The sequence below is a fragment of the Abrus precatorius genome, unplaced genomic scaffold, assembly GCF_003935025.1.
Source record: "Abrus precatorius isolate BTA unplaced genomic scaffold, Abrus_2018 Scaffold10, whole genome shotgun sequence".
Classification (NCBI taxonomy): domain Eukaryota; kingdom Viridiplantae; phylum Streptophyta; class Magnoliopsida; order Fabales; family Fabaceae; genus Abrus; species Abrus precatorius.
The window spans coordinates 33222658-33246880 of NW_020874292.1; the positions used below are offsets into that span (position 1 = coordinate 33222658).

At 34.1% G+C, this 24223-nt stretch overlaps 2 protein-coding genes across 8 annotated transcripts; both read right to left on the reverse strand.

The window, feature by feature from the left end:
* Nucleotides 1-759: 759 nt before the first annotated feature.
* On the reverse strand, nucleotides 760-15756 carry LOC113852751 (WD-40 repeat-containing protein MSI4). Of its 4 annotated transcripts, XM_027483115.1 has the most exons (17): nucleotides 15746-15756; nucleotides 14902-14915; nucleotides 10231-10554; nucleotides 10058-10121; nucleotides 9774-9860; nucleotides 9601-9663; nucleotides 9320-9385; nucleotides 9150-9224; nucleotides 6476-6551; nucleotides 6164-6371; nucleotides 5380-5461; nucleotides 5008-5081; nucleotides 4745-4856; nucleotides 4567-4641; nucleotides 4401-4477; nucleotides 3622-3721; nucleotides 760-1490 (listed from the first exon to the last, which is right to left on the reverse strand). In XM_027483115.1, the coding sequence occupies exons 3-17, from the start codon at nucleotides 10470-10472 to the stop codon at nucleotides 1383-1385; spliced, it is 1509 nt and encodes a 502-aa protein (XP_027338916.1). In that variant the 5' UTR covers nucleotides 10473-10554; nucleotides 14902-14915; nucleotides 15746-15756; the 3' UTR covers nucleotides 760-1382. The 4 variants fall into 4 exon arrangements, 3 of the variants coding, with proteins under 3 accessions (XP_027338916.1, XP_027338918.1, XP_027338917.1); XM_027483117.1 differs by lacking the exons at nucleotides 14902-14915; nucleotides 15746-15756 and having other exon boundaries at nucleotides 815-1224; nucleotides 1375-1490; nucleotides 10231-10594; XR_003502456.1 differs by lacking the exons at nucleotides 14902-14915; nucleotides 15746-15756 and having other exon boundaries at nucleotides 820-1224; nucleotides 1344-1490; nucleotides 4401-4503; nucleotides 10231-10567.
* On the reverse strand, nucleotides 12545-23432 carry LOC113852750 (receptor-like serine/threonine-protein kinase ALE2). Of its 4 annotated transcripts, none has more exons than XM_027483112.1 (19): nucleotides 22802-23415; nucleotides 21650-21775; nucleotides 21400-21525; nucleotides 20939-21187; nucleotides 20718-20852; nucleotides 20466-20591; nucleotides 20233-20361; nucleotides 19617-19706; nucleotides 18810-18938; nucleotides 18553-18681; nucleotides 17708-17914; nucleotides 17545-17613; nucleotides 17389-17466; nucleotides 17157-17279; nucleotides 16666-17037; nucleotides 16293-16586; nucleotides 15515-15904; nucleotides 15177-15420; nucleotides 12545-13447 (listed from the first exon to the last, which is right to left on the reverse strand). In XM_027483112.1, the coding sequence occupies exons 1-19, from the start codon at nucleotides 22881-22883 to the stop codon at nucleotides 12787-12789; spliced, it is 3759 nt and encodes a 1252-aa protein (XP_027338913.1). In that variant the 5' UTR covers nucleotides 22884-23415; the 3' UTR covers nucleotides 12545-12786. The 4 variants fall into 4 exon arrangements, with proteins under 4 accessions (XP_027338913.1, XP_027338912.1, XP_027338915.1 ...); XM_027483111.1 differs by having other exon boundaries at nucleotides 19617-19721; XM_027483113.1 differs by having other exon boundaries at nucleotides 12570-13447; nucleotides 17157-17258; nucleotides 19617-19721.
* Between the last annotated feature and the right edge of the window lie 791 nt (nucleotides 23433-24223).

Sequence of the window (24223 nt, forward strand, 5' to 3'; positions counted from 1 at the left end):
GGTGTTACTTTTTTCTAAATTATTTTTGTATATTTTAATTTCAATTGCTTGAGCCATAAAATTGATAATTTAATGAATCTATAAGTGAAATGATTAAAGTTGTATACTTGAAACTCAAGCATGACTTATGCAAAATATGATCATCAATTAGTATTGAAAGTGGCAATATGCATATGAAAGTAGCATTTGTTCTTTTTTTGTAATTCTCTCTCCGGTCAATCGTTTTCTGACTACCTTGCTCTTGCTGACTTTTATTTATTAATTTATTAAAAAATAAATAAATTTATGTTGACTTATTTACCTCTTTAGTATTTTGATTATTTTTGTTTTAATCAAATGTAGTCTAAAGCGTATTTTTGATATCCTATAAATTATGTAACGATAAGTTTTAAGATAAAAATAAGATTTAATAAATACATTATTTTCTATCTAAAATTAGCATTTTTATCATTATTGCCTGTGAAGATTAAATTTGACTTGTTTACACAATCGAGCTTAAAGTCAAACTGATGATAATTTGCTTAATTAAAAAAAAAAAAAAAAACTTGATTGAACATTTGATGAATTAAATTCAAATAATTAATGAATAATTCAATCTGATTTTATTTGTTTGTCAGAATGCACATTCTAATTCAATTCATTTGGAATGATGCTTTCAGGAAGAGTTCAAAAATCTTACCAGACTGGGTAAAATTCAATTGTTAAACCAGTGAATGGGTCAAGTGTACAGTTCGTTTAACAAAAAGGATCTTTTGTAAGAAACAAATCGTACTAAGGACATAAAACAGACTAACATGAAATGCAAACACCTAGCAGAAACACGAACCATAATTCATTACTTCTGTGAAAAACTAGTCATTTCTAGTAAACCTTATTTCAAACGGTTTACCTGTTTTTTCATACATTGCTAGTAGCTTCAGTCACAGCAGCAAATAATAGCACCATCAATGCACAGTATCTATTAATTGCATACTACTAGCAATGGATGCAAAAAATAATCAAGTTAAATCAAATTGAATAAGGGGCACAACAAAGGAGAATAGATGCATCTCATTTGCCAACTGTAAAAAGCTTGTCTAGAGCTACAAGAGCCAAGGATCATGAATTAAAAAAGGGTGTCCAAGCATTATCCAACCCCTCCAACCAACCACATATGTTCAGTTCAGTTGTTTGTCGGATTGATTGAGCCGTGTGGCAGCCTCATGAACCAAGGACCACGATGATCTTCAAACAGAAAACAGAATTGTATCAATTTAAGGAATACTAACCACAAACCCCCATTGTTCTATGTTAATTTAAAGTTCCCTACTCCATTCCCATACATGGGTGATTAAAGTAAATACATCAGCAAGATATGTAAAGCTCATTCCCTACTAAGTATATCATTTTTCAGGCTTTGAAGCACAGGCCACCACATGAGACTTGAATTTCTCCAGCTCAGCCAAAACCTCCTCTTCTGGTCTGTAGATCAAATCACTCATGCGCCATATCTGCCCAAATGAGTTTGAATGCATAAGACAATCATTTATGCTAAAGAGAAGCCAATAAGCATGTTTCAATTATGGTGGTTACAAGCTATTAAACTCAATAATCATGGTCCCAGTATACTATTCAGATTAGTCATGCATATAACCAGGCATAAACAGGTTTGACTCTCTATTTTCACAACTTAGTCATTCCGATTTTAAAAAAAGAACAATGACAACGAAAACTTGACTTGCAAGTGCATTGCATACTCTAACACTAAAGCCCCACCGTGCCCAAGAAAGGAGAAGGAAACACAGACTTGCCACTGTCCCACCCATTCCCCTATGCTGGCCCTGTAGCTGCTCCACTGTGAGTACATCTTCACATCCAACGAGAAAACAACCAGGAACACCACAACAACACTGGAAATACCAGGACGAGCCTGGAAAATGTGTGCATGATTGCAGTTCTTTGAAGGGGAAACGAGAGCATTTTCTAGCGTTTTGTTTTTGGTGAATATTAATGATTGGGTCACATTTCGGCCACACACACAGATTTTGACAAGCCTATAGGGTAGAAGGCAGGGTAAATAGCTGTCTTGAATTTGTTTTCCTTTTACTTGTAGCATCTAATCTTGGGGCAAGTTCAAATATCTGTACTAACCAATGTTATTAATGGCAGAAGGCGGGTCATGGTGAAAAGCTAAAAAACAGCAATAAAATTATGGAGGATGCCATGGTGGGTTATGGCGGAAGTATGGTGGTCATATATATATATATTGCAAAATAATATATAAAACTAAAAAACTAACTACATATAAAAGAAGGTTTTGAGAAAAAAAAGAATAAAATGGTTGTAAAACAGTGAAAAAAAAAGCTGAAGTAGAGAATTAAAAATAAAAATGGAAAAGGAAAATTGGAAGTGAAAACAGAAAAATAGAATCAAGAAAACAAAATAATAAGGAAAAACGAAAAAAATGGGGGAGTAAAACAGAATGGGAGAGGTAAAAACAGAATTGAAAAAAAAATATAATAGGAGAGGGGAAAACTAAAAAAGAGGGACCAGAGCCCATAGAAGCAAACTGGAAAATTGATGTCAAAAAACAGGGTCTTCCAGTTGCCGGAAAACAGCTGGAAAGGATGTCTTCTCCAGCAAAAATGGTGAACAAGATGAAGAAGTTGGCTTTAGAGAAGGAAGAAAAACAGAGCAGAGAACCCTAAAAATTTTACCCTTTAAAAATTTTACCGCCTGAGAAGACAAGGAAAAAATTTTAAGTGGAAAAAGTCTATTTTACCCTTAAAAAAACCATAAACGACACTAGCAAGGGCAAGATCGGACTTTCGCTCCATCTCTCCATTACACTTCAAAAGTGCACACCCACACCAAGACACTGTAATTAGGGCTTAACCTCTGCGAATAAAGAAATACTTCACCACAGCAAGCATCATGTAGCCGACTGCCGCTCCACAGCGGCACAATAGCAACGAAGAGAGACACCCAGCAAAATGCAGAACGAGATCGGAGGAGAGAGATAGATCAGATATGAGAGAGAGATCTGCAGAACGTGATCAGAGAAGAGAGAGAGATCAGATATGAGAGATCGGAGATGAGAGGGAAATGTTTGACTCACAAAGAGGGCAGAAGAGATGTAGCCTTAGGGTTTTTGGGCATGGGTCAACCTCTAAACCGGGTTGGGTTTGCGGCCCAACCCATCAAAACACCATTTTTCAACAATTTCCGTCATGGCCTGTGTTACCGCCATGTGCATAATGACCGCCATGCTGCCGCCCCCAGAAACCGCCAAATAATGTCAAGGTTAAAAACCGACACCAAATTCGGCCATGGCTGTCATTTAACAACACTGGTGTGTAATTTCTTAATTTATATCTAATTTTATGGAATTCATCCAATGATTAATTCATTGATCCATTGACCACATGCTGCAGCTGAGTTTAATGACTACAATTTCTATAGGTAAATTTGTCATGTAGCAAGTAACAAATATACCAATACAGTGCCTCATTAGAATTACCTCAACTATATCAACAGATTTGGCCAGACTTATATACAGAAGTAGCATCTTCAATTATATGAAGATGACAAATGATTTTTTTCTATAATTATATTCTAAAATTAGAAAAAAGGTTTCCATACCTGCAATGTTCCCCCTCCACCAGTACTTTCACAGTCATCAGACACACTGACAATTGTCCACGGATCATATGCATTCCAGTGAAAGTCAACCACTTTGTCTCTGCATTCAAATACAAAGTTCATGAGTAAAAACAACAAAAAACCAAATCTGGGGGAGGGGGGGTTGTCCACTAAATATTTTGCGGGAAACAAAAGACTTGCATTTTAAAGAACAAGTCCAGTATTCTTTGACAGTCTTCCAAAATATGAGATGAACAATTCATTAGGGAGAAACAATAAAACTGTCTGAGGGTGATGCAAAATGCACTACAAGACAACTAGTTTGTGCAATCTTAAAGAGATCAATTCTACAAAAATTGATATTCCAAGCTTGCAACCATTACACCTTGATTGGACAGTATCTGACAAGACTGATCAAACCAAAAACACTAGAACAAATTTAATGAGGCAATACAATGTGTTACAGCATATATATTTGATATTGATAATTTCATGAATTTGATATCACAAGATTGGAGAATAACAGATGTAAACATTGAAAAAAGAGATTCAGGCAACATAAGCAACAAAGCAAAACCCAAAATGTTTAAGAAACTTGATGAGCTACATCAGACCACAAACATAAATAACAAGGTTCAGATTCAAAAGATAATGCTTATCTGGCTAAAAAGAAATTTAAATACTCAAAGTAAACAATATTCCCTCAGCTACAGATCTAGATAGTTGGAATAACTAACTGAAGTATATTTAAGGGTACCAGAGAAAGTGTAGTCTAATACCTATGGCCTGCATGCTGGAAAAACAACCCTGGAGGAGAACTTATCGATTTTCCAGATCGCTCTATCTTTTTACCAACCTGCATTACAGAACAAAATAAAAAGGCTTTGACACCCAACATTACTTTTGGGGCAAGAAATAGCAAGACATTACTGACTGAAATTGCACCTTCTCATAGTCCCAAATGTTCAAGAGACCATCTTCTGCTGAACTTCCAAATATAGATGATTTATCTGGAGACCACTGAAATAAACAAACAGTAATTAGCATATATTACAGTGTAATAATAATATAATGCCAAAAGGCATGAAAAATTATTAGAAAACAAAAACATGTCCAGAATTACCTGAACACAAAGAACAGCAGCTTTGTGACCCTCAAATTTATGAATAGGTGACCCAACTCCATTAGCGGTGAGATTTCGACGATCAAACATGCGAACAGAATTATCTGCTGACCTGCAGAGATATGGTGACAAGTCAAACAGGGAAGTGATGCTTCAACTTGCACATACTGCATAATGATATGATTAAATCTAAGCGTAGTGCATAAGTCCAAACTAAATTAAATGATAAATCAATGAGAGAAATATACAGCAGCAGAACATACCCAGTAAGAATCAGATTATCATCATGGGGGTTCCAGTCAACACAGTGAAGATCAGCATTATGAGCTTTTTCAACCTGTTACCAAATTAATAGCAGTGAGAAAAAACAATTTCAGAAAAGACATAATGATATGTTAAAAAGTTAGAGTCTACAACAAAGAGGGTTGTGTATATAAATATTTTCAAATACAGATGCATGTTTTCCCAGTTGATAAACCCTCAATGTCATTGCATACTCTTAATCCAACAAGTTTGTGAGTAAACTAAAAACAAAAAGTGCTCTGTTCACCAAAAACAATATGCTATAAAATCCATATTTTTATCAACATATCAATCAAGGAAAACAAATTTAAACAGAAGTATGTAGTATATACCTTAACCACAGGACTAGAGCCAACACGTGCATCCCATAAGATGAGACAAGAATCATCTCCAACGCTACAGAACTCTTGTGCACTTCAGCACAATCATAATGATGTCAGTAAGATATGGTTATCAAGTATGGTATTTAGTTCATGCTGCTACTATCAAATGAACTAGATCCCTCAAACAGAAATCAAAAAATGAAAAATATAGAACAATCCCCCACCCCCACCCCTCCTATTTCAAGATATATTTGAAAATGGTGTAGATAGCACATTAATAAATAATATGGAGTTGAAGAAGCAGGAAGAGCAGAGGGCACCGAAGATTTCACCTAAAATGTGAAAAAAAAGGAAGGGAAAAAAGAAAGCAAAAAAGAGAAATAGAGAGAAAAAACATTTTTCTCTTCTATTGTTTTGTTAGGCTGGAAAGAAATGTACAAGGAAAAAAAAATGTAATCATGTCAAATAACTTTTAGATCCTTTTAACAAAATGGGGGGTAGCAATGTAGAGGAGTTATTTGTCATTTAAAACATTAATCTGATTTCCTAATTTCTTCTCATGAATGGAGAGAAAATATTTATGCGAGTCCCACCATTTATTTGGGTCAGCAAGCAAACAAGAGAAAACAGTATAATCCTCTCACTTTCTACCACTGAACTTCCCTCCTATTTACCGTCAAAACCACACAATGCCTAAAATTTCATATTAAGGCGAATAGTAAAAGGAGAATAGACACTTATTAAGGAAAAGCACATATGAATGTAACTACTCAGCATACAGTATGCAAATTACCTAGATGGGCAGAAAGTCACATCTTCAACAGTATCCTCATGGCCACAGTAGATACCTCGTGGTCCAACAGAAGGACCATCAGCAGTTTTATCATTGCCTTCTCCAGATTTGGAGTTTGGTTTGATAATTGACCCACCAGCTTTGGAGTCAGTGGCAGCAGATGTTATATGGTCTTCAATACTCCACAACACCACTGTTCTGTCCTTTCCTGCAATGTAAATTACTTCTTTCAGAGATAGGATAACCACATCATCAATAGAGTAGGAATTTAATATCAAGATTGTTTAAAAAATAGTTAGCAAGTATGCCAACCTCCTGAAAGAACATAGGGTTCAGTTGGGCACATTGCAAGAGCAAATTCTGCATTATCTTGGTGTCCAGTCAATATCTGCAAAAAGTTATATCAATATGAATATATCAAGAAGCAGCAACCATACCAAATAAAAAAAAAAATGGAAGGAACAATAATGTTGCAAAAGGAGTTTCTTTTATAATGGATAGCTCAAGGGAACTAAAGTTGGAGGTCACCTAATTCACTTGAAGTTCCAAGTTTTACCCTAAGAAGCATGGAAATATGATGCATTCTCTTGTTTTTTCACATATTGGTATTGGATACATATATCAAAGAACTAAGAAGTATCCAACACATCTTTACTAAAGAAGAAAACTGCATTAATCCAATGCAGCTGGGACACACTGGGATATGGACTATGGTTTGTGAGGTTCAAATACAGCTTGTTCTTGGATGATTTTTTAGTTTCCTCCATAAGACAGAGGTAAGACTCTTCCCAGCCTTTCACAATGCAGCAAACCAGAAAATGTTTACACCACTCTGGCAGACAAGCACAAGTACCACTCTTCTTTCATGACACACAAAGCATGACTTGCTGGATTGATTTCTGTTTATTTTTGTTTTTTCTTCTGTTCAATAGAGCCCCTCATTTTTCAATTGCAGCATCTGATACATAATTGTTAATCTCGGATGGTGGCGAATAGTAGCTGACCCCGAAAAAGTTATGGCGGTGAGATGAGCACTTTTTAGAAATTTATAATATGGATATATAATATGTTATGTAAACAGAAAAACAGAACATGAACAGCAAAACAGTGGTTGAAGCAAGAGTGATCCGTGAACAGTAAGATGGAGCTCAAACTGAAAAGCAGAGCAAACGCTGGAAAAACTGATTTCTCCTACAAAATGAAGTGTGAGCCTCCAGAAAAGCTGATTTCTCCGGTGAACAGAAAAGCAGAGGAGACACTGGAAAAGCTGATTACTCCAGCAAAATGGAGTGAGTGAGCTTCTAGACAAGCTGATTTCTCTGACAAAATGGAATGGGTGAGCCTGTGAGGAGGGGAGAAATGGCTTTGTGTAGGTCCTGACTTTTCATCCAGAGAGGAAGACTGTTGAGGAAGATGAAATCGATTTTATGATATATATGTTTTATAAAGGGTAAATGACCTTTCTACCCTTAAAAATTATCAAATCGGTGCATTTTAGAAAAAATAGAAAAGGGTTTCTTGCTTTCCCCAAAATCACACGTGAACCACCTGCAACTTCCGTGACAAGACAAACACCCCACAACATGGAGGCCGTGGCGGCCGATGGCCACGCCACTATAATGCATTATTAACAACTATGATCTGATACAGATCAGATTATATTTGCGCGTAATAGGCAAGATAGTCAAAATCAAGATTCTAAGTGGAATCGGAGATGAGATGAAAAATAGTAACTCATAGGATTGTAACACGAATTAGAAGATCCTACAAAATTGTATAAATACATGTAAAATAGTATAAATATAAAGACCAGAGGACAAATGAGAGAAGTGAGCCACCCCACCTCAAAATAGAGATACTAAGAACAGAAATGGAGAGGGAAAAGATAGATTAAGTATTTTATTCTGATAAAAGATTATTTTATCCTTAAAGAAACTTAAAACAGAGCCACGTTAAGGGTAAAAAGGGAAAGCCAAATTATTTTTAAATGATGAGAAGTCTTGTTTTCACCCTTAAAAAAACCCTAAAATCTGCTTCATAAATCCTAAACCCTAAAGACTATTTGATCCTTAAAGAAACTTAAAACAGAGCCACTTTAAGGGTAAAAAAGGAAAGCCAAATTATTTTTAAATGATGAGAAGTCTTGTTTTACCCTTAAAAAACCCTAAACCCTAAATAACTTTTACAATTAGGCTACGTTGGCTGCAAATACAGCTGCGATGGCCACCACAGCAAAAAGCTCCGCTATGACAAGGTTGCCGGCGCAAAGCAGAGTCGCTGACACAGACAAGGTCGGAGCAGACATAGTCATCAGAGCGAAAGCTATAGGGATCGCAGAACAGAGGAATGAAGTTGCAAAGTCCTGGTCACGTCCAAAAATGGAAAAAGGGGCAAGTTGAAGGAGAAGGGGTAGAGAATGGAATGAACAGATTCGCTGTGCTGAGGAAGAAGAGAAGTGAGCTTCGCAGGTTGCAAAGAGGCAAGAAATCACAGAGAAGAGTAAAAAAAACCCTAAAAATAGGGCAGAAACAACTCGCCCAAGATTGCAGATTCCACAATTTCATGAGGAAGATTGTGTGCGATCCCAAAGATCCCACCAAAACGAGTTCCAGCCCAGGATCAGGATCCTTGGACCTGCAGCAGATCGTAAAATCGTATGATTTTACGTGTTAACTCGCGAATTTGACTACCATGGTAATAGGGATTTGCTCCCCAAGTATGTTCTAATCCCAACAATGCTATCTCACTCTTCTGTTCAACAGATCCACTGCTAAAAATTTTAATAAATAAAGCAATCAAATGAATTGCAGCATAATCTGACACATGCATCCGAGGATCCTACTTATAAGGAAAATAAAATATCTTTATCACAAATAAATAAATAGGAGCAGTCATCCACTTCATTCTTTCTCATGTTCCAAATTAGATTGAACTTTTTGAGATGGAATTATGCTGCGGAAATTGGAACATTAATGCACACTCATACCAAATCTGGACGAGAGTTTGTAGCTCCAAGGACAGCATGACGGTTAGGTTGATTTTCAACATCCCAAATAAGGACCTGACATTTTAAGAGTTAAAAATAAGAAACGACAAAACCAGGTATAGACTAGTTCCAAACAAATAAAAACCGAAAGTAAACGGTAAAGCTCTTACATCTGGGCTGTCCGTGTGTGTGGCCACTATCTTGGAATTTTGGGGCAATTCTCTAATTCTATTCACCTACAAAACAAAGCCTGATCAGATCACATCCCAATCATCAACATAATGAAATCAAGGCAAAATATAAATCAGCAATGAATAGCCATAAATAAACATAAAATCAAAATCACAGCAGATTAAGGAACAAAGTTATCATCCATTCATCTTCAACAGCTATGCTTCAAATGCACCCAGTTTCTAGCCTATCCATCAGAGTAAACAGCTAATATATATACCTCGCCTGGATGTATGATGGTCTTGTACTTCTTCACAAATGGTGAGCGAGCCTCTTCATTAAACTGAAACAAATAACACAAACCAAAATAAAATAAAATAAAATCCAAATGCTTAATTGAATCTCAGACCAAAATGCAAAAAACATTCATATATAAGAGACATCACAATTCACCTGTGAAATGTGCTCAGCAGCTGCAACCCTAGGCTTCACAACCTCACAGTTCGCAATCACCAGAGTATTCGGAACACTACCATCAGTCTACGAACAAAAAGCAAATCAATTTCATTTTTCAAAAAAAAAAAATCCTTTTTCCCCCTTTATTTCAATTAACCACAGCAGCATAGACCCATTACAAAAACTCCAAGCAAGGATGCAACAAAATTAATTTTCATCAAATAAAAAAAAGGTTTAATCTTTGATAAAATCAGAAGAAAAAATAAGTGTTGAGTACTTGCCTGCTCCGAAAGGTAGAGACGCTGGCGATTCTTGTAGGTAGCTTGTTCAAGCTGAGGGCCCCACCTATTAACATGAAACAAAATCGGGCGTCAAAGAACAGGAATTTTAAGAATGGAAAGGAAAAAGAGAAAACCCTAGAAAGAAAGAGAGAGAGAGAGAGAGAGAGAGAGACCGGCAAGAGAGAGAGGGCCAAACGAGGTTGTGGTTGGCGAGCCAGTCATAGAGAACGGGAACAAGGGACTTCCATTGAGTGTATTTCTCGTCAATGGAAGGTTGTTGTTGTTGCTGCGTCTTTCTCCCTTCCTTCATTGCTTTCCCATGTTGTTCTTCCTTTTTATCTTCCTTTGGCTTAGGTTTTCGACCCCTCGTTTCCTTCTTCTTCACGATGCCTTGTTGCGAAGGAGGAGTCTCCATCTTTTCTTCAGTGCTTGAATCACTCTACACTTCTACTCTCTGCTCTTACTCACTGCTCCCTCTCTTTCTACTCTCGTTTCATCTTCCACACCCTCAAGTCAAAAACCAGTTTGATGTCAAATAAATTAATGAAAACATCGCATGTCTTTTTTATAAGTGAATTTATTATTATTAATTAATTAGAACCTATGTATTGTTTGTGCATATAATATAAATAATGCCAAAATTTGGCCTTTCTTTTATATCATGCTTTTACTTTCTCTTAACCGAAGAAAAAAATAATTAAAAAAATGTCTGAATTTAGGGTTAAATTACTTTAATTCATTGTACATTAATAAATAAATTACGGTAAGTTATGCAATTTATATTATAAATAAGAAGGATAAATAAGTTATAACTTATTATAAATAAAATTTAATAAGTAATGTTTAGTATTAAAAATTATTATTTATGTTATTGATAAATTAAATTTATCAATATTATGTAATTTTTAATACAAAATTATTATAAATAAGTTATTATTATACATTATTTGCTAAACTTTAAATATTTGATAAAAATAATTAACTTTTCTATATTTGACTTAATAAAAAAGAGGAGAGAAATAGAAAAACTATATTTTATAGTACATTTTTATTACGTTCTTAATTATTAATTAAAAATTATTAAAAATATAAAGGTATAATTGATAAAAATAAAACTTAAACAAGTTTTTTATTTTAAAACATTTTTGTTATTAACAAAAAATATTTTAAAAATCATATTACTGATATCTTTAAAATAAAAATAGGCAATAAAAGAATTCTGATTAAAAATAAAATCTCATATTTATAATACAAATGTCAATTATTATCATTTTTAAAAAATAATGATGATCTAATTTATATAAAAAAAATATAGTATATATTTATTATTTGTATCATAAATCTTAAATTATCATGCATAATAAATGAAAAGATCCTAAATGTCATATTTAAAAAATTTATGAGGAAAATTGATATTTATAATAAAAAGTATATAAATAAATTCATAATTTAATATATGAATAAAATATTTTTTTTGGGTCGATACCAAAAAATGATACATTAATTGAAAAAAATAATAAAGTAATATCTTAATAAAGAATACTACAAATAAAAGAAATAAATTTTTTAATTAAAAATAAAACAAATAATTTGTAAAGAGTAGATTAGTTTGTTTGTTTTTTATATAAAGGCTTAATTTGTAATAAAAAAAAAGACTTAAAAATCATTTTTATAACTAAACATATTATTATAAATAATAATAAAATATTAATAATCTGTTATTATTAGTTAAATATGTGCAATATATGAAAAATTAGTTAGTGGTGCATATTAAAATTATGTAAAAGAAGCATCCTTATAACTAAAGAACAAGTAATAAATAATATTTTATTTTTTCCTTTCTTAGAAATTGGGATAAGAAACAATTAAGAAATTTAAAAAAATAAATAAATATATATATATATATTTTATTTTATAAATTATAAAAATTTGTTTCAATAAAATGCATGCTATATATATATATACATACACATACACGTGCTACTTTATTATTAAAATAATATTAAATGAAATGTTTATTTAATAAGAGTAAGAATAACAAATTTAAGATAAGAAATAATTAAAAGACTTGAAAATACATTTATTTTTTTTTATAATTTATAAAAATTTATTATATAATTGAAGTAAATGCATGCTTAAAATATATATATTTATTTACGCCACGTTTTAAGTATCAAATGAGATATTTGTTTATTAAGAGTGATAAAAATGAATATTAAATTTTATTATAAATAATTATGATTAAAGGATATAAATTATGTATTTTAATATTATTTTCAAAAAATAACCTAATCAACTTTTAAAGTTATTTAGATATTTTAAGTAAAATAGTTTTTTTATTTTTCTAAAATTAAAAAAGAAACTTAAGAATATTTATTTATAATAATTATATTATTTAATTATTAGTGTGATATTTCTGATATTTTATAAATTTTTTAGAATATTTTCTTATTTTTAGGATTTTTTAGTTTTGTAAAATTATTATCTCACTAAAATTTGTTCTAGATAGATTTGCATTGCTCTCCCTCTTCACATAATTAAAACGGACTACATATGACACCGGTTAGTAGAGAAAATGTGTCAAATCCTATTTACAACTTGTATTCGCTTGTCAAACTTCAAAGGACAAGGGCAGAGGAGCAATTCCTCTAGCATATTGTGAATTTGCAGATTAACAAAAATATGCACAAAGATAGTACAAAAATTGCACTGGCTCAATTGGAACCTGGTCATGACTTGAACATAATTCTATGTTCACTGACACTACCACCAGAAAGCCTTCTAATTATCTGCCACAACCGCTTGCTTCTTCCAGTTTTCAGTGGACCTGAATAAGAATGTCTTCTTCTGAATGATCCTGATACTTGCCTTCCAAATCTTGCTGATGAGCTGAATAACTCTGATGCTGACAACCCATTTTCAATATCAACTCCCGAATCATAGTTAGTCGCTGAGAATTGGCCTTGGAAATTATCTGATAGTTGTCTAGAATTGTTCAAATCAACAGATAAATCATCCTGGCTAGAACTTGAACCCGCTTCTCTTGCTTCATCACATTCATTGCATACAAGTTTTAAGGCCTGAACAACTTCTCCCATGAAAGGACGGTCTGACACCTCCGGTTGTACACACATTGAAGCAATGGCTGCAACTTTAGCCACACTATCAACAGGCACATCAGTTGCTAGAGATGGATCTATTATTGCTTCCAATCCTTCTTTGCTTGAGAGGAGTGGACGAGCCCATGCAACAAGGTTCTCTTGACCAGGAGGTTGTGTCATATCTACAGGTTTTCTTCCTGTCAAAAGCTCAAGAATAACAACTCCATAGCTGTAAACATCACTTTTCACAAGAAGATGCCCAGTCATTGCATACTCCGGAGCCACATAACTGAAATTAGTTTTCCAGATATGAAAGAAAATATATATCAGGGAATGTGTGATAATAAGAACTCAACAAGGAATTACAACAGTTCTACAATCAAAAGGAGTGTAGATATTGGGTTGAAACTAAGAGTTGGTTATAATAAAAGCAGTTGATATATTAGAAAAACAGGACTAAAACTAATAAGGATTAAATATCACAAGTATCACAATGGTCAGTCTATCATGCAATTTAGAGATGATAGATTTTTGTCCCTGATACTTCAATATTAGTCACACTGCTAAGTGGAGAACCCACATGCAAGATATAGTCAAATATCACAATTAATTACCAGAAATAGCACTCAACTCTATCTATTGCTTTACCTTTGCTTCTTCAAAAATAAATCTCATTTGAAAATTATTTCAGACATTAGAGCACCTTTAGCAGTAGAACCCAAATGGATTTTTAAATTTATTTTATGTAGGTCTCACAGTGTAACGTGTTTGAAGAACTTTCTTATTTTTTTACTTTAGTGGTAAAACTAAAGCTTAAGTTCTTGAATTACTATTTATAGTTTTCATCAAAATTATTATATTACTTGTTTAGAATTAAATTTAACAAATTTTAGGGAGGAATGCTTTAAAATATTTATTTTTTTGGGAAATAGTGTCACTATTCCTCCAGCGTGGAGCACTTTTGCTGGTGATTAATGGTAGTTTTTGCGGAGAACCAATTTTGGATTCAAGAACCATTCTCAAGAACTACCAGTAAAGATGCTCTTATACGAGTTCAAAAAATTATATATTAATATAAATGTCCACGGAAGATAATGTATTTAGATGTGGTGAAGAAATAAGTTCAATTTACCAATCTGATAAAATTCTAGTCTTCTAGATGTCTAGTTTCAACTTGACTAAACAACCTCCACCACCTCCACCAAGAGGACACTTCAAAATGTTACCCTTGTGCGGTGAGACACCAATTGATAAACTTAAAAAATATAATATTGAACACTGAAATCACACACAATACAACAATACACTTGCTGTCCCAGAGACAAAAGCCTCGTACAGAGAGTATTCTCCATCCACAAGCTACAAATGACAACACATTTGCCCAGTCACACACCCTATTATTAAAAATACTCCTAATAAATAAATGCCATTAGTTATTTTCTATGAATAATTGCCATCATGCAGTTTGTAATACAGAACTGCTTTCTACTATACAGGATAAGATATTTTCTATCACATATACTGCTAATCTAGCTCCAATTCATCAATGGATCCTTTCCTAACGCACTTGGATCTCAGTTCCCATTAGATATGTATCCACTTCAAACGCTTCTAAAGGCATTTTACAATTTTTTAAACTTTTACTTTTGAAACTTTTATACTAATACAGATGTGAATAACACAATACGTAATGGATTGTAGCAATTTGTTGTGTTTAGAATGGCTCATGCTTATTTTTAAAACGTCTATTCTCTCTTCTGATTTAAGATTTGTGTTTTATATTACTTTTATATTTATTTTACATGATTACAATTGTGTCCTATCTTATAATTTTTAAAACTGTCGCATCCCTATGTCTATATGGTATCGTAATTGTGTCCCATGTTGTGTCCAAGCTTTTAGACCTCTAATATTTATTATGTTGAAGTGATAGGCAAAACTCAAGGGTATTGAGGTTGTTAGATAACTAGAAGATAAGACCTTCCAATATAGAAGGAGAAAGTGAGGGAATTGTATACCCGAAAGTTCCCATAACACGTGTTGATATGTGTCTGCTTCTCTCATCAGCTGCTGTTCGGGCCAATCCAAAATCAGATACTTTTGGTGTAAAATCATCTTCCAGCAAGATATTGCTAGACTTGAAGTCCCTATGTATGACATGGGGACTTGAATCTTCATGCAAATAAGCCAGTCCACGAGCAGCACCAAGAGCTATCTTTATCCGAGCACTCCAATCAAGTGGGCTCTTTTCCTTGTCAACTCCTACCAGAAGACCAGATATAAGAAAACCATTAACTTGATGAACTAAACAATTGGAATGGTACTCAAGACTGAAGCAGCAAGCAGATGTAAGTACCATGTAAATGGGATTCCACGCTGCCATTTGGAATGAGTTCATAAACCAGACAGCGGAAGCTGACCTCTGTGCATATACCAATCAACTTAACCAAATTTCTGTGGTGAAGGCGGCTAAGCATCTCAACTTCAGACAAGAATTCACGATCACCGTGATGATCCTCTCTTTTTAGAACCTTGACTGCCACTTTTGTCCCATCTTCAAGGATACCACTATAAACACGTCCAAAACCACCTTCTCCAAGTACTCGAGAAGCATGGAACTTATCGGTGGCTTTCTCAATGTCATTCATGCTAAAAGTCTTGGCAGATCCTGCATAAGCAGCAATGCTAGATCGAAATGATGATGAAGTTGAAGCAAGCACACCTCCACCTAATGACCCAGTAGCACCTGGGAAATTCATACGTTGGTTTTGTAATAAGAAGGGCTGATAAATGATAAAACAATCAAGTTGACACGAAAATTGCATGAAAAGGAAACACTTAATATAGGAGTTCAATTTATTTAGTAATACAGTGTGAAAAAGAGCTTACTTATTTAAATTATTGCAATTAAATTTTCTTCTTTTGCATAGAATTCTGCCAACCATTGTTTTCCTAATTCTATTAGATGAGACAGATACTAAAAATAAGGTCTGTAACCTGTAAATGCAGCGCTTCTCTCTCTTTTTCTATGGTGTAAAATATAGTGTTGTTTTATACAATCCACCTAAACAAATTTTGTTACAGGAAAAAATGCAATAGTTTACCAGATGATAACACACTACTACGTGTATTACCTGGTGTTTTAGCAAGGGAGGGTGGCAAAACCCGTGGGGTTGATGTTGGTTGACTCGTATGATCTCTGCACTTGAGCAAGGCCCAAACAGCAGCAACACATAAAACAAATGCTAGAAAAACTGAAAGAGCAATAATAGCTATTATTCCCTTGCTAAGTCCACCTTTATGCTGCCTCTTTGGTATGTCAACCCCAAGTGGCTTTATTGTCCTACCATTACTGCCACCACTTGAATATGGACCACCATCTATAATGCTAATGCTTGAAGGTGGTAATGGAGGAGATGGAGGTAAACCTGTATTAAGAGGATCCCATAAAATTTCTAACCAGAAGAGTCATGAAGATAATACAAGACATTCAGAATTTATATATACCTGGATAGCTCACATATAACACATCATATTCACCAAAGTCTGAAGTCTTTATAACAACCTGTTTGTGCCAAAATCTTTCAGAAGTTAAAAAGGCTGTAGTGTTATCAAATTCTTCCCCAAGAGGTACCAAATCAATGAGGACATCAGTTTTATCTTGTTCCTGGCCTGCCGCATTGGCTCCCATAATGCGAACTTGACTTTGCCTCATGAAAACCCCAGTGGCAATTTCAGAAGCAAGCTCTGAAACCGAAGGGAAGAAGGTATACAGAGAAACACTAAGGCGAAGACCAACTTTCATGGGCCAGACACATCTGCAAGGTGCTCCAGGTGGAGAATTTGTATAGGGCTCTGAGCAAACCGTTGACAAACAATCTAAAAAACAAAGAATGGACATGTAGATCAGTTTGATATATACAGTCAGAAAAATCCAAAAAGAACTCATATTAGCATATGTATCTCCTTGCTAGAGATAAAACAAATAAAGTACTAACCTTCATTGGGAGGTGGGGGTGGCAGTGCTGGAACATGAGGCAAGACTGGCTTCTTAGGTCTCTTAAATGAAGGCCGAGAAGGAGATACTCTAGGAGGAGATACTTTAGGAGGATGAAACGGAACTTGCAATAACAAACACAGTGAACGGATGCAAAAAGGATAAGTACGATAATGAAAAGATAATATTTTCTAAAATATTTGTAATGAGTATGGAGTTTTAGCTTGTCTTACTTTTGGTTGGAGAAGGAGCAGGATAAACCTGGCTCACTGGTGACTGAATTGGGAAACTGAATGGTGAGACTGCGGGACCTACCATGCAGAAAAGCTTCAGTACTTAAAACTTCCTTTATTTACTGAAAGTTCACCAGACTAATACTATATAGGTACCTGTGTTCATTGGTGGTGGAGTATGAGGTCTTTGTCTACTTGGTTGCAATGTGGGAGGAAATGGTTGATCTACATAAAATAACCGAACAAAAAATATATATTTCATTGTGGTGAGTAAGCTTAATTTGTGGAACAACTCAGTCGATCAGTTAACAAACCAAACCTCCGAGTTTCGAAGTGGGAGGAGAAACCAAATATGTTGATGCAGGAGCAAGGCTGGGGATTGTTTTCCTTGCATGGTGGTGCTTATAAACTGTAGTTGAATGTGAAGACGTGGGAGAATGATCTTCTTTGTTAAAAGGAGATTTAGGAGATGAAATCAGTGGCTCAGGAACAGGCTGAAATTGCCTCGCTTTATGTGCAGCAGGAGCTACATCAGAAAAAAAAAAGATAAATAAATTAACTCATCATGCGTCTATATAGAAATATATTCGTTTAGTGCTTGTTTTATTAGTTTTAATATTTAAATTTCTTATTCACATTGTTTTCCATCAGCTAAAACTTAAGGTTGTGGACAGTCAATTCTTGAACATGGTAAAAAAGAATGGTTGTGCATAAGATCATTTTAAATATGGTAAAATTACATTTTCAAAAGAATTCTAGCATGATGGCAACTTTGTATTTGTTAGACAAAAAAATCATTCCTGTGCCTTCACCTAAAAAAAATTTGCGCTTTTATCAGAGTTGATTTTCACATGATATTAGAGCTTTTATGACCAAGTGATCATGAGTTCTTTGCCATGTCCATTCAACATAACTAAGTAGAATCAAAATACACGGTGAAATGTTTTGGTGTATTGTCCACTTTTCAAGCTAAAAAAACTCTAGTGTGGAGGAAAGTATTAGAGATATAAAATCATCCTTGGTCCTCCACCAGCTTAGGTTTTTGGGAGTGTAAGTCTCTGACAGAATACTCTATCAATTTTGAAGTCATGCTGTTAGTACAATGAGCAATTTTCAAGTTAAGCATTTGCAATTCATCAAAAGTAGTTTAATGTTCCCATATACCTTGAGCAGGGGAATGTACTACAGCAGGTAGTGGCTTTGGTGTTTTGTACAGAGGTGCAGAAACTGGTTCTCCACCTTTCTTCCAGCTGAAGCTTCTGGAAGGTGTCAATGCAGGAGAGACAACAGGTGCTGCACCACATGTTTTGTGCCAATTAAGTTTCCGTCAATTGAAGAATGATTGATTCTGTTAGTACAATGAGCAATCCTCTAGTTAAGAATTTGCAAGTCATCAAAATTAGTTTAATGTTACCACATACCTTGAGCAGGGGAATGTACTATAACCGGTAGTGGCTTTGGTGCTTTGTAAAGAGGTGCAGAAACTGGTTCTCCACCATTTTTCCAACTCAAGCTTCCGGAAGGTGTTAATGCGGGAGAGAGAACAGGTGCTGCACCATGTTTAATGTCAATTAAATCAATTAATGCACAATAGCATTAACATAAAAGATATTATAATAATCTGCAAATGTTGAAAGGTGAACACTCTAGAATGATAGTTACAGACATTTATATGTTGAAAAAATAATAAAAAATTTAAAAGAGATTCTTGGAAAAATATATTTCAAGTTAAGATGCATGTGGATAGCAGTAACTAAAATAAATTTATTTGAGGCTACAAATTCTTTTGCATGTTTAGTAGTAACTTTGTGGATTTAGCACATATAAAGTGAAAAAGAGTGTATAGTTAGAAAATAAGGGATACTTCATCCCTTGATTTAAAAGATCCAAGCAAGAGTATGTCTTTTATCAGATGTATAACCCGTATTTCTCAACTCATTGTCATATTATTATGTGACATTGAAATGAGATATATATAATCAGATCTCTCTCTGGATCATCAACAACAATAGTACTTCAACAGCAACAAAGGAACAAAATATACAATTATACATAAGATTGGGCTTTAAACCTTCATCATTTGAAGAGTAGAGGACTGTTGATGTGGCAATAAAAAGAGTAAATGATTTAACAGAAAAATGCAACTTTAACATATTTTAAAATAAACAACAATATCAATTGAGGGAGGAGGGGGACAATATAACATAACCCTTTCTCAAAATTTTCACCTGGTAATTTGGAAGGAGACGCTGCTGATATGACTGGATGGACCAATGGTGGTTCTATGGGAAGTGAACTACTCGGTGATGTGACTGGTGCTGCATAATTTTTTTCTTAAAGGAAAAAAAATGAGACAAAAGTGATAATCTGATAAATTTAAGATTTGATATTTTATCTTTCTCCCTTCTTTCATTAAATAAAGTCATAAGATATTCCAGGTTACATGGATAGAGTTATTTTTGGTAAAATAGGGTGTCCTACTCATTAGTTATTTTCCATTTTCTATGGTGGGGATGCAATAGATTTTGAGCTTTAATGAAAAATAAGTTTAGAATCATAACAGATGAATGCTAGAAATGATTAGATAAGAGTCATAAGACTATATAACTTCGTGGCATTTCTGGTGCTTGGGTGTCAGTATGGCCATTATTTGCAGTTCTATCCAACATTAGGTGGAATTTTTTTATGATGAGTTGGATGGCTGAATGGTGAATTTTTTGGCAAATTTACAGGAGGTATTGCAACTGATGCTGTTCAAAATGCCATAGAATTGGAGATTTGATGTCAATATCATCTGGAAATTAGAAATGAAAAAAAGGTTACAAAACCATCAAGTGAAACTACCTTGTGAAACTGGCTCCAATGAGTGACCTGTGTTGTTATTCCTCCTTCTATGAACAGTTAGAGGCAAACTTCCATGATCAGTTGGCTGACTCACTGGTGAATGTTTGGGCAAATTGAATATGACAGGGGCTGTTCAAAATGCATTAGAAGATCATATTTTAGGCTCAAAATCAACCGGAAGATGGAGATGAGAAAAAGGAAATTTCAGAAGTAATGTTATTTTGATCACATGCCTGGTGAAAGCAGCTCTGGGGTGTGACCTTTATTTGCACCCTCTCTGTGAGGCAAACTTCCATTTTCAGTTGGTTGAATTGCTGGTGAAATTTTGGGCAATTTGGTAGAAGGTAGTTCAACTGGGGCTGTTCAAATATTCAACAGGAGAGCATATTTAAGGTCAATACCAACCGGAAGCTGGATGATGAAATGGAAACCCATCCTTAAGAGTTCCAACTACATGACAACACTTTTAAGTTTTTATCACAAACCTCGTGATATTGGCTCTTTCTCATGACTATTACTTTCATTCCTCTTATCAACCTTAGGAGGCAAACTTCCATTTTCAATTGGTTGGCTGATTGGTGAAGTTCTTGGCAGATTGCTAGAGGGTATTACAACAGGAGCTGTTCAAGAAACAATACAAGAGTAGAATTTGGGTCAATATCAATGAGAAGGTTCCCCTTGTAGAAGAAACTGCTCAGTCATGTACCTGGAGCAGATGGTGTGGGTATAGGAGGCCTAACATCAGGTGTTATCCTTTGAGGTGGACTTGATTGTATGGATGGTGTCACATTCCCTTTATCAGTTGACGGTGCAGGAGCAGCCTTATACGGTGGTGATGATGTTATGGTGCTTGTACTAGGACTGGGAGATACAGATGGATCAAATCCTTTCACCTTCTTAGGAGTTGGAGCTGATGCAGCAGGTTGTAATGTAACTGGAGGGTGCAAGAATGACCCTGGAAGATCAAAACCCAATTTTATGGTCAGATGATCCCCATAAGAGAGTATATTTGGTTACACGTTTACATGGTCACATATATACATTTACTTCAACGCTACTAATTTATGTTAGATATAAGTTTACAGGTTTTTCAACGTGTTTCCAAACACACATTTATGTTGTAAAGCTTGGTGCAATGGTTCTCTTGAGTGTAAAAGACTAGATTACCATTTGGTACTTCTGGAAAGCTTGGTGCAATGGTTCTCCATGGTTCTCTTGAGTGTAAAAGACTAGGTGCTTTACTTGGGGAAGAATTCACAGGTAAGTTTGCTGGAGATGGGGATATAACAAACCCTGAAAGAAGGACAGAAGTATCAAACACCAGAAGAAGCCACTAGGAATAAATAATAATCAACTTTAAAATAATAAAAACTCAAACCCATTTTGTATGACATATTTAGATTTAGATTAGATGTACCATCTGGATCTGAAGGTGAGCTTGGTGCACTGCTTCCCAATGACTGTCCATGATGGACAGGACCAGGTGCTTTTTCTCTAGGATGAATGACAGGAAGAAATGATGGAGATGGGGATATAATAGACCCTTGAATAAGACATTTATCAGTTGGGAAGCCAAAATTTTCATGGGAGAAAAAGAAAAGTTTTAACAATTTTTTTATCAGCAAGCTCAAAATTATCAAATATCAAATCAGATGACATAGACTAATTAATTGGGCAAGCATATGGGCTCACATCAGCAATATCTTCTGTTAACATTTTGAAATCTCGGTAATTCTTTCTCTTCTGGTTGGGTTTATGCTTTGTAGTGTATCTGGATAACTAAATTTGAAATAAAAATAAAGGATCTCTTTCCAATTTAGGGGAAATTTTTTAAAGAATTTAGAAATTATCTTTCTACATATACAAATTTAAATATTGAAGCCACTAGATTCTAAAGGAACAAACAAGACTTTAAAGAGGGATAAGAAATCAATCCACATGCAAAAAGCACCTTCACTAGAAGAACCTCTTTGGTTTTAAAATGATTATGGGGACTATAAAAAATCAATCCACAGGCAAACGTACCTTCACCAGAAGAAACTCTCTAGTTTTAAATGTCTACGGGAGTTGCAAGTTACGACCTGGTTAAACCAGTAAAATGTACATGCATCTATTTGTATACTATGTTTAGCAGAGGAGAATTTCCCATATAAAGCAATGATTACAGATAGAAAATTCAGTAATTATCGATTCAATCTATTGTGAGCAGCCAATGTACTTTGGTGCTAATGGCACATAGGCTCACAAGACTTTAAGTTGTAACAGCGGATTCAAAATCCACCACCAGCTTGCCTTATGTTTAATATATTAAAACCAAATTTATATTTTGTAAGCAAAGCAAGTATGAAGTTTTGAACAAATAATTTTATTGCAAACTCAGCAATAGTGTCAAGTTTTCTATGGTATTATTACTACTATTATTATTATTATGACAACTTAAGAACCATGGATGCTGATCCAGATCATGTTCTAGCCTAGGAACAAGTTTCATCATAATCTGCGACAAACTCTGGCTAAAATTTATAAAGAGATTAACTTCAACACAGAGTTCTAAAAATTATATACCTACCTTCGGATCCTTGGAGTGTCACAACAAAGCCAATGATGCAAAGATTCACTAGCTGCGGAAGCAGTGCTAAAATCACCCTCATCTCCAAACCAATCCCCGAAGACAATAACCTCCCAAAAAGTGATTCAAAACGATCACAGGATAACCAATAAGAGGGAAAAAAAATAACAGATTTACAAGTTGATAGCTTGAAGCAAGAACAAGCAGAGGTTAAATTGAAGACGACCCACACATAGTAACACCAAAGCAACGAGAAGAAAGGTTATGGAGCAAGGCAGAAGAGTCTTTGGTGAAAAGGGCAAGAGCCAAAACAAGTGTATCTTGAGAACTTGTTGAGCTCATGAATTGGCATAGACAGAGTTTAGAGAATTCCATGTCAAAGTTAGAAAAAAACTTGAGACAATAAACTAGAAAGTGGAACTATTTCTTCCACTGGAGTTGGTAACTAGATCAAGTTTGAAATTGATGCAAAACAATAGAAAAATATGAACTTTGTGTATTGCACAATCCACTAACACTTGAAGGAAACTCAAGAAAGGAAAAAGTGAAGTAACAGAACCTTTCTCAGAGAGAGAGGCAGTTGGGGTGGGGCAGAGAGGCTTAGGAACAGAACAGTTTTAATATTTGTACTAAAAAAAAATATAAAATTGTATACTTTGTATATTTTAATTTTTTTGCTTTACTAATTTTCAATGGGAAGGTCAGATTTGAGATTGTGTTGTTGTGAATAGAGGATAATTACCAAACTTTTCTTTGATTTGAGTTCAATGGAGGTTGCCTAGTTGCTTTTCTTCTTCCCTTTGGGCAGCTCTTGTTGCCCATCTTGAGAAAGTGATTTATTGATAGTAAGGTGTGCCATGTGGCAAAATCTTATTCTGATACCCCATTTCTCATCCCCACATGATCTCAGATTAGTTAATGGTTAAATTGACTTTTGCAACACATAATAAATGGTCATCAATTAAGTTATTGGTTATAAACTTTTTTTTTAATTTATATATATTTATTACTTTTTCTAATGTTAACACTTTTCATTTTAAATTACAGTTTTTTTTTTTGGAAAAAAAAAACAAAGGATCTAATTCAATCATATTTGTGTTAACAGAGTAGAAAGATCATGATTTCATGATTTCAATAAAATGGATCGCAATAGAAAATAATTAATTAAGTGTTTAACTTAATTTATTAAAATTTGTTAAAGACAGTTGTTAAAAAATTAATAAATAATAAATTTAATTAAAAATCATGTTAAAAATATATGAAAATTATGCTAAAAGAGTATTAAAATTTCTTTTAAACTTTTAACTAGTATCTTATAATTAGTATTTGCCTAACTTATTATAGAAATTATAATTTATTAAAAGAACATTTTTGAAAAACAAATAATCATGGAACGATCAAACTCGTTAATTCACCTTGAAA

Coding starts and splice junctions, on each gene's coding strand:
- LOC113852751 (XM_027483115.1), bottom strand. CDS start 10,472: ATGGAGACTCCTCCTTCGCAACAAGGCATCGTGAAGAAGAAGGAAACG. Junction 6,552..9,149: donor CAAACTCTCGTCCAGATTTG/GTATGAGTGTGC, acceptor AACTTTTTGCAG/ATATTGACTGGACACCAAGA. Junction 1,491..3,621: donor GTGGAGGGGGAACATTGCAG/GTATGGAAACCT, acceptor TCATTTGGGCAG/ATATGGCGCATGAGTGATTT.
- LOC113852750 (XM_027483111.1), bottom strand. CDS start 22,883: ATGAGGGTGATTTTAGCACTGCTTCCGCAGCTAGTGAATCTTTGCATC. Junction 18,939..19,616: donor GTCTCCTTCCAAATTACCAG/GTGAAAATTTTG, acceptor AACATGGTGCAG/CACCTGTTCTCTCTCCCGCA. Junction 15,905..16,292: donor CTCCCTTGCTAAAACACCAG/GTAATACACGTA, acceptor TGAATTTCCCAG/GTGCTACTGGGTCATTAGGT.